At 36.5% G+C, this 16,046-nt stretch overlaps 1 protein-coding gene across 1 annotated transcript; it reads left to right on the top strand.

The window, feature by feature from the left end:
• The first annotated feature begins 10,769 nt into the window (after positions 1-10,769).
• LRAT (lecithin retinol acyltransferase) lies at positions 10,770-15,361 on the top strand. The gene is made up of 3 exons (XM_070948988.1): positions 10,770-10,834; positions 11,994-12,669; positions 15,209-15,361. Exons 1-3 carry the CDS (start codon positions 10,770-10,772, stop codon positions 15,359-15,361), a joined length of 894 nt encoding a protein of 297 aa, XP_070805089.1.
• Positions 15,362-16,046: the final 685 nt, after the last annotated feature.

Raw genomic sequence — 16,046 nt, 5'->3', positions numbered from 1 at the left:
GAGACAACACCCCAATGCCAGCTTATACAGAGCTAACTTCTACTTTTAGGAAGTTAATGATCCAGAACGATAGAAAAGTAGATGGGATCTCTAGAAAGTGGTTTGATGATGATTGCCATAACTTGAGGTCAAATCTAAGAGCCGGCAGTTAAGAAAGTTAACCGATCCAGACAGGATGGTGATTATTCAAATATGGTTCAACTCAGGAGAGCATACAAATCCCTACTGAAAAACAAGAAAAGTAGCTATAACACCAGGATGTGGAAAGAGGTAGAAATGGCAGCGAAATCCCAATTCCCTACGATCTTTTGGCATAAGATAGCCGGTATATTAAAACAACGTTCCCCATTTATGGACACTGATATATCAGCAGTAAAATGGGAGAAGCACTATCTTGCTTTATTTGATGGTAACAATACAACAAATGTCTTGCAATTGGATATCCTCCAGCAAGAATTAAGGAAATGTCCGGAATGGACACCAGTTACCCCTACCGAAGTTAAGCATATAATTCAATCCTTAAAGGCCGGGAAGGCCCCTGGAGAGGACTTGTTGCCTCCTGAACTCTTTAGGTCCAACATTGACTTTTGGGTACCAGTACTGGTAGCACTGTTTACTTATATCGATAAAGTAGGGATAATCCCTGAAGGGTGGAGGTTAGCTATAGTTTTTCCAATTTTTAAGAAAGGTGACAGAGCTGCCCCATCCAACTACGATCCATCAGTCTTCTTAATATAATTTCAAAAATGTATACGAAACATCTCCTAAATAAAATAGAGGACTGGTGCTTGGATAAGGAAATTCTGGCAAATGAGCAGGCAGGTTTTAGATCAGGTAGGTCTACCATAGACAATTGTTTTGTCCTTTCCCACTTAATTAATAAATACAAGACCCAGGGGAAAAAGCTGTATACCGCCTTTATTGACCTTACTGCTGCTTTTGATTCTATAGATAGGAACCACTTGTGGAGGAAACTACAAGTTATGGGGATGGACCCCAGACTTATTTTGTTGATCAGGATTCTCTATACTAATACGGCAATTAGAGTCAGATATGCAGCAAATGGGGTCTCAACAAACAGCATACCGACAACTAGAGGAGTGAGGCAGGGCTGCCTGCTGGGCCCTACTCTTTTTAACCTTTATATAAATGATATCCCAGCGCAGCTGGATGATCTTCGGACAAATAGGCTCTAGATTTATTAGCGTATTAATGTATGCCGATGACTTAGTGTTGCTTTCTAGAACCCAAACAGGAATGAGGAGACTTCTTGATAAGCTCACACGTTACTGTACTGCAAACCACTTGACTATAAATGTAGCTAAATCAAAAGTTTTAGTCTTTGGCAATAAGAATAAAAAGCACAATTGGCAGATTAATGACACAAAAATTGAGCAAGTTACCCAATATACTTATCTTGGAATTGTTTTTCCAGTGCAGGAGTTTGGACTCCGCACCATCAATACCTTTCTCAAAAGGTCAGAGCAGGAGCAAGCCTTGTATCCAAATTAAGTAAACGAATCCAACCAACCTCCATTTTACCTCTTCGTAAAGTCTTTCAGGCTAAACTTGTTCCGATCATGCTCTATGGTGCTGAAATTTGGGGTCTTACAGAGGCCCCCATATTACAGAGAACTCAAAATAATTTGTTAAGGAGGATGCTTGGGGTAAACAATTCCACTTCAGCTGCAGCCATCAGAGCTGAATTGGGACATTTCTCACTGTACACCTATACAATCACTAGGGCGGTAGCCTACTGGCTAAAAATGACCCAGATGGATGCCAGCAGACTCCCTAAAATATGTCTAGAGGAACAGCAGATTTCAAACCCTCAAAGGTATTCCTGGCTAACCCGGCTGTCAGAAATATTGAACCGATATGGCGTAGGGTTCCCGTTGTGTGACACACTGAACCAAGTTAAACAATGGATTAAAGATATACATGGGCAAATGGACATGGCAACCCTTTCAATCATTCCCTTAAACTGCTGACAGCAGTTAAAACAACTTTCACTCTGGAAAAGTATTTACATTTAGAAATGCCATCAGTGGAGAGACAGTTATTTGTTAAGTTTAGATTCGAAATTCTAGATACCAATGTTAGATTCGGCCGTTATCGGAAAATCCCGTATGACAAAAGAATATACATATGTGGGGTAAACGTCGTGGAGGAAATGGCGCATATAATATTCGAATGTAGTTTCTATCAAGAAGTAAGAAAACAATATCTGTCCCCAATTATAAATAAATTTCCCCACTGGAATATAAGCCAAAAATTAGCATTTCTGTTGAGGGCTGACTCTCCTCCCCTGGTAAGAGCGATCACTCGATACCTTAAAAGAATGACGGCAATACGAGCCAGTTATATAAAAAATTTTTTTATCGATTTTAAGGAAGATGAGCTTAGTTAGAGAGGAGCTATCCTATTTGGGGTATCTAGTCTTGGCAACTTAGCTATTGAAATTTGATATTGTAAAATTTTTAATGTCATCTATCATATATTTTTAGATTGCTATTTTTGTAACTGTTTTATCTTTTTCCCTTTTTCTTTTCTATTTTGTTTGAAAAGGCCTTCGGGCTATTCAATAAACTATACTACTACTACTAAATACCTTGACACTTTATCCTCTTCTATCGCATCTTTCTTGTATAGTTGTGTATAGTATTCCTGTGTTTGTTTCCAAATCTACTTTGTCCTTGATGATCAATTAATTGCGTTATTTTCCTTGATTCTCTTTCTTTTTTCAATTTATAAGCTAACCATCTGCCAGGTTTATTTGCATTTTCAAAATAATTCTGTTTAACAATTCTTATTTTTTGCGCTAATTCTTCCTTCTCCAGTAGATCCATTTTGTGCTTTATAATATTCATTTTAATTTTTACATCTTTCTTATATGGATCTTTCTGGCGTTCTTTTTCAAGTCTTTTATGATCATCTCTCAAAACTTTAAGGGTTTATCTTTTCTTCACATTTCTTTTCCGTGTATAATCAATGATTAATCCTCTGACAAAGGCTTTCATTGTATCCCAACGGTTTTGTATCGATGTTTCTTTCTTATTCACCTTGAAAAAAAAGTCCAATTCTCGTTTCATTTTCTGTGTAAAATCTTTCTCTTTTAATATTGTATTGTTCAATGTCCATCTAGATCTGCCTTTTCACCATTTCCAAATAGCAATCACTGGATTGTGATCCACCCATGTATTAGTATCTATATTCACTTGTTCAATATTTAAAGTCAATTCCATTGTTGCCCATATCATGTCCAGTCTAGACCAAGATACATGTCTGTCAGAGTAGAAAGTGTATTGTCTATTTTTCCCATTTCTCTCCCTCCAAATGTCTTTCAAGTTTATTTCCTCTGTCATTTTAAAGAAAGTCCTCGGCAATATCTTTCTACTATATCTTGTTGTTCTACTTGTTTTATAGTCCAGTTTTTCATCTACAATACCATTAAAATCCCCCATCATGCAGACATTTTCATACTCCATTTCAATTATCTTGTTATGTAATTTCTTGTAAAAATCACTCTGATTATTATTAGGGCCATATATTGCTACTAAGAGTAATTTTGTATTATTATCAATTAATTCCACCATCAAAATTCTGCCTTCTGGATCAGCATATTTCTATTCAGCCGTAAGTGTATTTCTAATATACAGAGCGATACCTCTTTTTTTACTTTGCGCCAATGATAAAAAAGTTTTACCAAGTTTTGGTTGAATCAGTAATTGTTTGTGTTGCTTTTTAATATGCAGTTCCTGTAAACAAATTATATCAAATTTTAATTTTTCTAATTTATGGATTACTTTTCTTCTTTTGTTGGCCGAATTAAGTCCATTTATATTTATTGAGATTAATTTCCTTTCATCCATATTCATACTTTATAATTAGGTTTTGTTGCTCTAGTTGTTCTGGCTTCACGTTGCTCTTTGTATTCTATGACTCCGCCCACAGCTCCTTCTGTTTCTTCCACCTTTATAAATTCCTCTTCCACAGGTTTTATCGGGGCTAGCATTGCTTGAGCTTTAACTTCCATATCAGCATCTGTCTCTTTAAGAGCTTCCTCGTAGAAAGCTCTTGCCTTATCAATTGTATTCAGTCTGTATCTTTGAGAGTTCCATGTTAAGCCTACTCCCTCTGGGAACAGCCATCTGTAGTTAATCCCTTTTTGCAACAAAACTTAAGTCAAGAATTGATATTTCCTTCTTATCTCTCTCACTTTCCTTGGAATTTGTCTCAAAACTGTAACTTCCTTTCCTTTATATTCCAAAGCCTTGTCACGAGCAGCCTATAGAATCTGTGTCTTAATTGATTTCTTAATAAATCTTATATGTACTTCTCTTGGAAGCTTATTGCGCATTGCGTATCCAGTGTAAACTCGATAAATTTCATCAATTCCTTCCATCATCTTCTCTTTAGTTACTTCTAAGGCCTCAGCTAAGATTGTATTCATAATCTCAGCAAGATCCTCCCCTTTTTCTTCTGCAACATTTTGAAATCTTAAGTAAAATTCTGCTTTGTCCATTTCCCATCCAATTAAGCCAGATGTTCCTTGTTCGACCTCTCCGAGTTTATTCTCAATTTCCTTCATTTTTTCTTCTTTTTGGCCATCTTTTCCCTCCAATTTAACCAGTCTTTCTTCATATTTCATCATTGTTTGTTGTATGCTAACCATCTTTTCATCAGTTTTAAGTAACTGTTGCTCCATCCTTTGTTGTTGTTTTTCCATTCTTTGAAGTGTTTGTAAAATCATTTGTGTCGTCTCTTTCTCTTTCTCTTGCTGTAACATTGTCTGAATGGAGCGCTGGCCTCCAGATGGTGATGAAGATGGTGTAGTTGCTGCAGCTCCCACCGTCGCTACTTTCTTGCTCATTTTGGAGTTGGCTAAACTCACTTTGAGTTCAAGTAATATTTAAGGGGTCCCACTAAACAATGGGGCAGGAAAAAAAATAGAAAAAACTAGGGTAGAAAAGGGGGAAAAAGAGAAAAGAGGAAACAAATGATAAAAAGGAAAAAAAAATAATCCAATTTTTCAGGTTCTTCCAAAGACCCTAATACAAAAGAAGAGCCTTGATGGTACAGTGGTCTACGCACCCTGTTATTAACACAGCTGCCTGCAATTTACTGCTGGTTCGAATCTCTCCAAGGCTCAAGGTTGACTCAGCCTTCCATCCTTTCTAAGGTAGGTGAAATGAGGACCCAGTTTGTGGGGGCAATAAGCTGACTTTGTATAAATATACAAAAGTATGAAGGCTATTACTTAACGCATTGTAAGCCGCCCTGAGTCTCTGGAGAAGGGCGGCATATAAATCAAATTTAAAAAATAAAAAAAATAAAAAAAGGAGGGAAAAAGAATATGTATGTATGTATGTATGTATGTATGGGAAGAGACAAAAAATTGAAATGCTCCTCCAAATAAAAAGCCACCCAAAAAAAATAAAATCAAAATTAAAATTAACAATTAACAATAATTCTTCAGACTCTTGAGTGCCTTAGTCCAATATTTGTCTATAAATCAAGAAAAAGGGGGAAAAAAAAACAATAGCAACAAAGAGAAAAAAAATTAGTTCTTCAAATCCTTTATGTCCAGAGAATCTACAGGGAGTGATTTTCCCTTTTGCCTCTTTCCAAGCCACACATCTCACTGGAGTTAAGATAGTTACTCAACAAAGAAGTAAATAGAAAATAGAAAACAAATTCAGGGCCATCCAGTATATTCCCAGGCTTTAACAACTTAAATAGAAGAGCACCTGTGTAAACAGCGTTCAGTAACTCTTCAGTCTCTGTATTTATTTTGACTACAATATATCCTTTCTTCTGCAACAAAATTTCTCTTCCAGTGGGTGGCAGCACTACACACTCCCCTAATTCTCCTATCCTTATAAGGGAAGAGGGGAAAAAAACAAAAAAGAGAAAAAAAAACTTTCTTTTAAATAGCCCCAAAATAAAAGAAATGGTCACAGTTCAAATGCATCAACTCAAGAGATATTATAAACCAAGATCCACAAGTTTCAAAAATTTCAAAAGTGTCCCAATTCTGCTTTCCTGCTTTCAATCCAGTCCAGTTATCCAAAACAGAAATAAGACAATTAAGTAATTTCAAGTCTTTTAAAATATGTACTTGGGAAAAATAAAATCAATCCAAAATAGGTTTGCCGCTCCCCTTCATTTACTGCCCATCATAGTCCCATGCATTAATAAGGGTGTTCTTAGTAGAAAAGAAAGTAAAAGTTTCTCACCGATCTAATTACTGTCGTTCTGATCTTCCTTCCTGAAGTTGCCACAGCCTCCGCAGCCTAATGGCTGCTGCTCCGCTGCTGGAAAAAGGGCTTTCCTGGCTCAACCAGGGACTTAGCAATATCCCTGGGAGCCTCGGGACGTGCCCTCCACTGTCACAGTCAAAGCAAGACTGTGTGGTCCAGTTCGGACCGTCCAGCAGCGGAGTTTCTTGGTGGAGTTTCAAGAGCCCTAGAAACCCTGCACGTCTCGCCGCAGCGCCAACTTCCGGTCTCTTTTGCAGATGATTTGGTTTTTATCATGGAAGAACCCTTAACATCTACAAATAAATTGCTAGAAAAAATTGGAGAGTTCGGAGAAGTGGCTGGTCTAAAAATTAATAAAGAAAAGACAAAGATAATGACTAAAAATATGTTGAAAAAGCAAAGAGAAGAATTGATGGAGATTTCAAATATACAGGTTACAAATAAGGTAAAATATTTGGGGATACAATTGACAGAAAGGTGTAGTTCTCTTAAGGAAAATAATTATAATAAGGTTAAACAACAGATAGGACAAGATTTGGAAAAATGGGGAAACTTGCAACTATCTTTAATTGGGAGAATTGCAACTATTAAGATGAATATTTTGCCTAGAATTTTGTATTTGTTTCAGACAATTCCGATAAAGTTGGATAAGGATTTTTTTACAGATTTGAATAAAATGATATTGAAATACATTTGGCAAGGGAAAAAGGCAAGAATAAAAATTAAGTTGTTACAAGATGCTAAAGTGAGGGTTGTCTTTGCTTTACCTAACTGAATTATATTATCAAGCAGCTAGTTTAATGTGGATCAAAGAATGGGTTACACTGAAAAATATTAGACTTTTGATTTTGGAGGGACATGATTTTATGGTACAAAGGAACTAAAATACAGGGGTATTTTAGAAGACATCAGATACGTGAAGTGTTGCTTTTGAATTGGGAGAGGATTAAAAAATATCATTATTTGAAGATTCTAGTTTGGGTATCTACAATTGAAGCTTTTTCATATCCAGTGATATTCAAAAGGGAACAAATTGTTAGATATAGTGAATTATTGGATGAAAAAGGTGAACTTAAATTAAAGCAAGACTTAGAAGATCAGGGATTTAAAATGGATTGGTTTTCATATATGCAAATATTTTCTAGATATCGAGAAGATCTCAAACAAGAAGGTTTTTATAATGCTTTGACTACCTTATATAAGATATTGATGGGCTCTGATGACCATGTAATTAAAAAGTTATATGGACACTTGCTAGAGGCAAAATTGGAAGAAGAACAAGTTAAAGAGACAATGATAGCATGGGGGGAAAATTTTGGTTATAGTATTGATTTAGAGAAATGGCAAAAATTGTGGTCACATAATTATAAAATGACAATGTCTACAGCATATAAGGAGAATTTGTATAAGATGTTTTACAGGTGGCATTTACCCCTGACGAGGATAGCCAGAATGTTCAAGAACAAATCAGAGAAGTGCTGGAAGTGCCATCAGACCCCAGGATCCTATTACCATATGTGGTGGACATGCGTAGAAGCAAGGAGATTTTGGAATAAGATACACACATGGTTGGAAAAAATGACATATTGATCTTAAACCAGAGATATTTTTATTAGGGATCTTACCAGAAACATTTAACAAAGAACTACAATATTTGATTGTGAATATATTAACAGCAGCTAGAATTGTATTTGCAAATAACTGGAAAGGAGAGAAGATGATTACTGATGAAGAAATTATTAGGAAAATGTTGGACTGTGCTGAAATGAGTAGACTGACATTTGAAATAAGAGAACAGGAAGATAAACAATATTATTTGATATGGGAACTATTTTATCAATGGATAGATAATAAAGCATGGGGATGAAATACTATATATGAAATGAAATTTGGATAAAATATTTAAGCACTTGTTTTTTTCTGATAGAGGTAAGAATATTTGTCATATAATGAGAGTTTGAAAATTTTGAGGGCACGAAATGATTTTCATCGATCAAAATACTGTCTGTAAGCGTTTGGAAAGTTGATGTTTTTATGTTGTTTTTGTTAAAAAAAATTGAAAAAAAATAAAATAAATGGAAATACAATCTACTGTTTGTATAAAATATTCAGCATTACTGTTGGCCATTGATCAGATCTTGTCCTATCAAATTGAGATCACCTGCTTCCATTGGCATTCTCTGATTTGAGTTAGCTTGTCTGAATATCTGTATAAAATGCTTTACTCAGGGTTTCTATCATATCATTGTTTCACTTGGAATTTATCTGCCCGTACAAGGAATGTCAAGCCCTCCATTTGCCAGACTAGGTTTCTACATTCTGTCTGCTGGCAACCCATGGGGCTGGCCTGGGTCCTCCACCCCATCTACTAAACCCCAGCACTATGAACTCAAAGAAGCATGCCAATACAAAATGTGCATGGTATGATATTGCTCCCAAATAGAAGCATTCCCTGTTCCTATTGCCCCTATTACATTCTCTGTTGCAATATTCCTGGCTTGGGAGGAGGAGGAGTTGTAGGCAAAAAAACAATATTCAAATAACTGCTGATTCCATGAAGTCTGAGACAGAAAGCCTGACATAGAAGATCTATATATAGCACTGTGATTAAGAAAAATAAATAAAGAGGGCTGCTTTATATTTGAATTCCTGAATCATATTTGCAAAAGATTCTGCTGGGGCCCAATTAAATATTTTTACAGCACTTTAAGTGATGTTTTATCAGAACAAATAGTATATCTGGTTCCATGAGTGAGGATAATGCTCATTTGCTGTTTAGGAATTGGTATTGGTTTGACTAGGTCTCCATGGGCTTTAGTAGAGCATCATTCTCTGTTAGAGGCATAGTGGAACCTAAAAATTCAGCAACAAATGGAAGAATTAGCCCAAATCAATGCTGAAACTGGATCTCTGTGCTCCTCACAATGAAGGAATTATGAAGCAATGAAGGAGAGTTGAGACACAAACCTGTTGTCTTTTGAGCAGCCTGAATCTCCATCATGGCAATTGGGTTTTACTATCCTTCATGTCTGCTGGAAAGAGAAAGGAGCAGACTTATGGCATGTGAAGAGTGCCACTCTGCATACACCATATCATGGTGTGAAGTGCATGCATGCTGATCCACTTGTTCAGGGTCCTAGCATCAGATCACTGTCTCCATGTAAAACCGCAGCCTGGCTCAGTAGAGGAGAAAAAGAAAAAGGTGAAAGGCTGCTACATTTTGGCTTCCTGCCTCCACTTGGTGGCACAGGGCAATTTAGTACAAGCATTTTTACTTTGCCTAGAAAACATCCAAAGGGAATGCTTTGATGTGGGCTTGGCAGAGACTTTTGAGAGCAGAACACCTATATTGTCTGGTGGCATAGAATAGAAAGGGCTTAGCATGCCATGTGGTAGCATAGTGCAGCAGGAGTATTGAGTGGAACTGGTGTGAATACCTGTGGTTTTGTAGTACTCACAGTATGGATAGCTGCACCACCCACAGCCTCTTCATAGCTTGGAGTTATGGCAACTGATAGCAAGCAGGGGCTTGCCATTGTGCTCTCAAAGGAATCTATAGAAGTACTCCTAGATAAAGTATATGACTTTGATAATGATAATGAATCATTTGCAGGCATTACCTGGCGGTATTGTTAATCACTTTTCACAACTATTTTCCTCTCTCCCTCTCTCCCTTACCACCACCCAATGTCCAGATATTATATGTCTCTGAGAGCCTTAATGGTAGAAGCAGCATTAGTTTATTGATGGAGTTGAATATTAATTATCAGTAGAAAGATAGCCAGTGTGTGCATGCTCCAGTCAAAAGTTCTGGCAGTAGTGCAGTCTGATGTAAGACAAGAAATGGCCTCCAGCATCTCTCATTTAGTTCCAGAAGATATTGAAAGGAGGGTGAATAACAGGAATCCAACAAGCTCCAACCACAATTTGAGTATTGATCACTAGGGCAGCATATTAGGAGATTCCAAGACTTGCCTTGCCAAGCATGTATTAGAATGCTACTAGGCTGCTTGGCCATCCATCCAAAAGTGGGGGAAATCCTTAAAAATGAACATATTGCCTTTTAACAGATCATTTGTGATAAGTTCAACTCCTCCCACAGAAGCCAAATCTTGCTTGCTCATCTGTAAACAAGATAGAGTGGTGCCAGATTAATTCTGCTCTCCTTTAAATTGTTTCAAAGAGGCCTTACATTATGTAAATACAATAAATGTCATAAAATTTAAAAAGAGCCTGCCTCTCTCTCTCTCTCTCTCTCTCTCTCTTTCTCTCTTCCCCCAACTACTTGAATGAAAGAAAAAAAAAAGAACACCGCCCCTTTCCTTTGTCCTGCCCCCTTCTTCCTTCAGGTTCTCGGGAAAGACTTTTATACTTTTCTCTCTCTCTTTTTCTCTCTCACCCCCCCCCCACCGCCAAAAGACTGAATTGGGAGACTTGGCGAACTAAACAAAGCAAGCCTGGCTGCCAGGAGCGGTCTAAGAAAAAAGCCACAGGCTGATTGTGAGAATGAGGGGACTGTGCACTGTGGCGTCTCCCCCTCTTCCAGAATCTCAATCCTTGATGTTTTCCAGGTAAGATGAATGGCCCCCATCATCAGCATTTCCAGCCCCCAGGGCAGCTGAAGAGATCCTCTTGCCAAAAAGCTCAGATGAGAGCCAGGCTGGGGGTGGAGGGCAGAAGCTTTCAATGATCCAGTACAGCTTTTTTTTGACAAGACTGAGACTTTTGCATAATTAGATCAACATGCAATCCACTTAGAAACAATGATTTTACCATGAACGGATGATGGTAAATATCAGATTTTCCCATATATCACCCTGAAAGATCTCTTAGACTAAGCAACAAGTCCCAACCCATGCACATTAACATATGCCTTGAACATTTTATCAGCAACTGCAAAAAATCTGGAGTTATACAATGGCATAGAAAGATTCAGATCCTAGACTTATAAATAATCTAGCAAATCCATGGATATCTTATTGTTAAGGACTACTTTAAGATTGTATGTATTTGGAGTTATCTATACCTTTAATTATATATTTGTAGCAATTTTGGTTTTGTAGTAAAAACTGGTTGTCTTGAATATCATGAAAAGGGACCCATGTCTAGTTTTCATGTCACTTACGTATAATGATTTTACCTAATACTAATTTTTTTTTTTCAAAATTAGCACTGCAGACCTAAATGTTCTCACTGGAGAATAAATATCAGCCACATACCTTTTCAAATAAATTCCTCTGAAATTAATTTTATGTATTATATCATAATTCTTCATTGCTGTTTTAATGCTTATTTGCAACTAAGTTCCAATGAATCCAACAATATTTACTCCCCAGGAAGTATGCACTGGGTTTCCACCAAGGTTTATAAATATTTTCCTCAAATGATTTCAGATGATGAGCTCATAAATCATAATGCAGCATTTGCATCAGAAGCTGTTATTATTGTTATTTTGACATGCCTGACATACATCTTTGTCAATGATCAAATGATTCATTTAATCAGTACTTTCATTGGAAAAAACAAATGATTTAGGTAGGTAATTGCCTTCAGAAGTTGTGGGTGCTCCATTACAGAGAGTGGACAACCATTTGTCTGAAATGGTATAGGGTCACCTGCTTGAGCAGGGAGCTGGACTAGAACACCTCCAAGTTCTCTTCCAACTCTGTTATTCAATGTTCTATATTCTAAAACTTTTCAAATAAAGAACCACTTTATTTTACTCCACAGGAACTGCCCACTTGCCTGTCTACCAATCAAAACAGATTCAGTGTGTGGGATGGCCCAACTTGCCATACTAAAAAGAGACCAAACCAGAATAAATCAGGAGCAGCTCGTACAGCAAGGAAAAAAAACCATGAAAAACCCAATATATGAAATAGCATCCCTGTTACTGGAAAAGTTACTTCTTCTTGCCAACTTTAAAGTTCTTCAAACAGGTTCCAGTGGAGAGGAGGAGAAGAAGAAAAAACATGTATGTTGTTATGACTCTTCCTATTTCAAACCAGGAGATTTGCTAGAAGTGCCTCGCACTCTCTTCATTCATTTTGGCATTTATTTGGGAGATAACCAAGTAGCACATCTTATGCCAGATATTCTGCCTGCTTTCACTAATGACTGGAAGTTGATCCAGAAAGTAGTGACTAATAAAAGGCTTATCTTGGGGGTCATCACAAAAATGGCAAGGATCCGAGTGGACACAGTGGAAGACTTTGCTTATGGAAGCTCCATCCTGGTGAACAATATGGATTCGCTTTTTAAAAATTGTATCCTTTGTAATGATGAAGTGGTCCTTAGAGCAAAAAGGCTAGTAGGCACAACCGAATATAGCTTACTCTGGAACAATTGTGAACATTTTGTGACCTTCTGCAGATATGGCTCTCCAGTCAGCTTCCAAACAACGAAGGTAAACTGTCATTGTCCAAATATCCTCTGACAAGTGGGGGCTATATCCTTGTTTTGAATTATGATGTGCTAGAAAGGGGAAGACCAAGTAGCTTATGTTTATAAACATTATAATATATATTTTAAAAGCATTTTTTCCTAGACATTTTTGTTTAAAACAGAGGTTTGTCTAGGATTTTGGAGTGGTGGATGTGGGGGAACACCTTTAGTAACTGATATCTACCTAGACTGGCTTAAAAATGGATCATAAAAGCCTAGAACATTTTACATTACCTATTAGATTCAAGTCCCAGTTTGCTTATCCAAGAGACTAATATATGGATAGCCACAAATGTTCTATGAAGTGGGCAGAACTGAGTTGATGCTGCCAAGGAAGCACAAAGATACTGGTGCAACTTTAATCCTTCAATGTCCTTATCTGAATACAGATCCAGGAAGAAAGTTATTTTGTTCTTGGTATGTTAATTGCTGAAGTGTAATTCACTTCTGACTTCACAACTGGAAGAGCGAATAGTACAAAATTGTTGTTACTTTTATAAGAGATAACTATCTCTATTTACAGTTTAGCAATATATTATACCTCTTGCTGAATATTGGCAATTCATTATTTTAAACACTCTGGTCTCTTCACTTCTCTTAGATCAAAGATTTATTTATTTATTTGTTTATTATGAAATTTATTTGCTGCCCTTCTCATGCCAAAATTTATTGCAAGGGGCAAACCATTTCAGAAGAGATAGTTTCAAAATCTTAATAGTATGTAGGATTTGTTGCTTTAGAAGGCAAGAGGTTTGATCCTTGTTAAATGGAAAGGTGCTTCTAAAACAGCAAATCCTAGCTTTGAATTTACATTTGAATCTTAACCTAGCTCATGTTTTAACTAGCTTCCTTAATATTAACTCCTTAAGTCTGTGCAGTAATGAGGTAGGTTTTAGTAATGCAAAAGTTTAAAAGTCCACCTTTTCTACAAAAATAAATTTAAGGGTTTGTTCATTTATTTCCTATTGTGCCACAATTATTCCTCTATGACATCTCTAAACTTAATGTGCAAGTAAAATTCTACTGAGAATGCTTTATTAAAATATTAAGAGCAAAACTGAACTCTCCCAACACTGTATCTCAAAATGAAGGAAAGGTATGCTTGTGCAGGGATGTGGCAGGAAAACCTTTGAAAGGAAATATGTCCTATATTTAAGTCAGAAGCAAATAATTTCTTTTAATGGAGATAGTGTTTCTGTGAAGGTAATTAGAACACATATTCACATCTGTGAGGAATCACTTAAAATATTAAATTTGAGTAAAAGGCTATTAAAGACATTTAGATTTGCCATGTTTCTATGAATTTACAGGAAATAATATTTAGTATTCTTCACGCAAAAAATACATATTAAATAAATACATACATACATACATACATACATACATACATACATACATACATACAGTTTCAGCAACTTTACAATAAATTGTTTAAGAAGGAGAAAACACAGTTTCTCAGTCACTAGAGATGCTGCGGCTGGAAATGGATAACAGTACCTTTTAAAACTAGAAGGCGGGACTGAAGAGTTTTTCTTGTCTCAATGAAACACCTACTGTTCAGTCTTATGCTCTACCTTTTTAGAAGAAATAGTTGCTTTTATGTTGGTTACATTTCGAATTAAAAAGGAGGTGTGGGAAAGCACCACCCAGTGTTTTCTCACTGGTAAACTAGCAAAAGCCCATAGGTAAGTAGATGCCAGGAATATAATCCAATTAACTGGAAAGCTAGGCTAATTTGGGAAGTCAGAATCTCAGAACTAAGATGAGCAGAACTGGCAGTTGAAATGGCAACCCTCTAGGAAGGCAACATCTCTTCTGCCCTGCATTCAAAAGACCAAAAGTTTGGGTGATGAAACAAGAACTTATTATCTATTGTCCCTAAGGAGGAAGAAAATACAAGAGAAGTTCTCCTTCATCTTTTCATATTAAAAACTAAATCCATATCTTGTTTCGGAAAACAAGCAAGACAAGGAAACATATGCTGCTACTCAGTCTTGAGAGCCAAAATGCCCTTCCAATATTCAAACAGCAGAAGCAAGACGCAAGTTAAACATTAACATGAGGCCATGGCCTCCAAAATCCATGTGAACCAAAATTCTAGACACCTGAAAACATAACTGCTGGAAAGGAAGATAAAGGCCAGTGGAGACCTTAGATTAGTTGGCAAAAATAAGCTAAAACTCACATGAAAGTTAAAAGAAAGATTTCTACCATTCCATTTCCAAGGGGAAAAAATGTTTAGACTACAGTTCAGTTTTAGACTACAGTGCAATCCTTTATCATTATTTATGTTGGCCAGAACTGATAGGAAAAGCTTACAGTGCATGCATTGTTTCAATGTATAAATTCTACAGGTTTATGCAGGACTTCAACCTGCACATTCAAATACTTGCATGGAAGTCATACTAAACAAATCATGAAACAAATATCAAAAATTTCCTCCCATGCAAGGAAAGGAACATGTTTAATTTTTTATTCTAAAGTATTCTCTATCTTTGCAGTTCTGTGAAACCGTGAAGATGATCATTCGAGACCAGAGAAGTGTACTTGTTTCAGCACTGCTGGGACTGATTTCTATACTTTATCTGGGTCTGGGACCTTCTACTACTCTTCCTACTATCATCATTCCATTTATGCTGTGGATGGCTGGTTAATGAATCCACATGCCCTACCATTTATTGGCTACTAGATGACCCATGGCCTATTGAGTCCTCTTTCCAGAGAAATTTCGCTAATTCCTAATAGCTAGTTGAAGAAATAGAATGACCAAGGATGGGATTAAAAGCAGTGGGAGCAAAAACAACTTCTGGCTTCCTTCTGGTTTCCTGATTGACTTTGCTTGTGGGAAGCCAGCAGGAAGTGTCTGAAATCACAATCACATGACCAGCATTGCAACAGCCACAAGATGATGAATACAACTGAAGATTTTTAAAATTCCAATTCCATGGGAGTAATGGATTTTCTGCACATTGTTCAAATTAGAAAATTTGAAGTAAATTGCTTCGAAAACGGTTGCTCTATGATGCAACATTTTGGTCAATTGAAGGTTACAAATAGACAAGACAGGAGAGTTTTAGTAGTATCTAGATTGTAAATAGAATGTATCATGTATTTATGAAAGCTCAAACTAATAATATTATAAAATGAAGAAAATATGGAATGATTAACATGCAGCATATAGAATACAGTGAACAAGCAATAACTTGTAAATTAAGGTTTTGTGAAAAAAATTTCCAAGCAATTTCAAGGCTGACCATATTGGGTTTATTCCCAAAGAAAGATGTCTAATCTGCAGTTTTACACTCAGCAGTACATTTTAGAAAACTTAATGAGGGTGAT

This window comes from Pituophis catenifer, unplaced genomic scaffold (assembly GCF_029215685.1).
Source record: "Pituophis catenifer annectens isolate HBS135680 unplaced genomic scaffold, rPitCat1.0.hap2 SCAF_8, whole genome shotgun sequence".
NCBI lineage: Eukaryota > Metazoa > Chordata > Lepidosauria > Squamata > Colubridae > Pituophis > Pituophis catenifer.
This window is presented reverse-complemented; position numbering and strand designations above follow the sequence as displayed.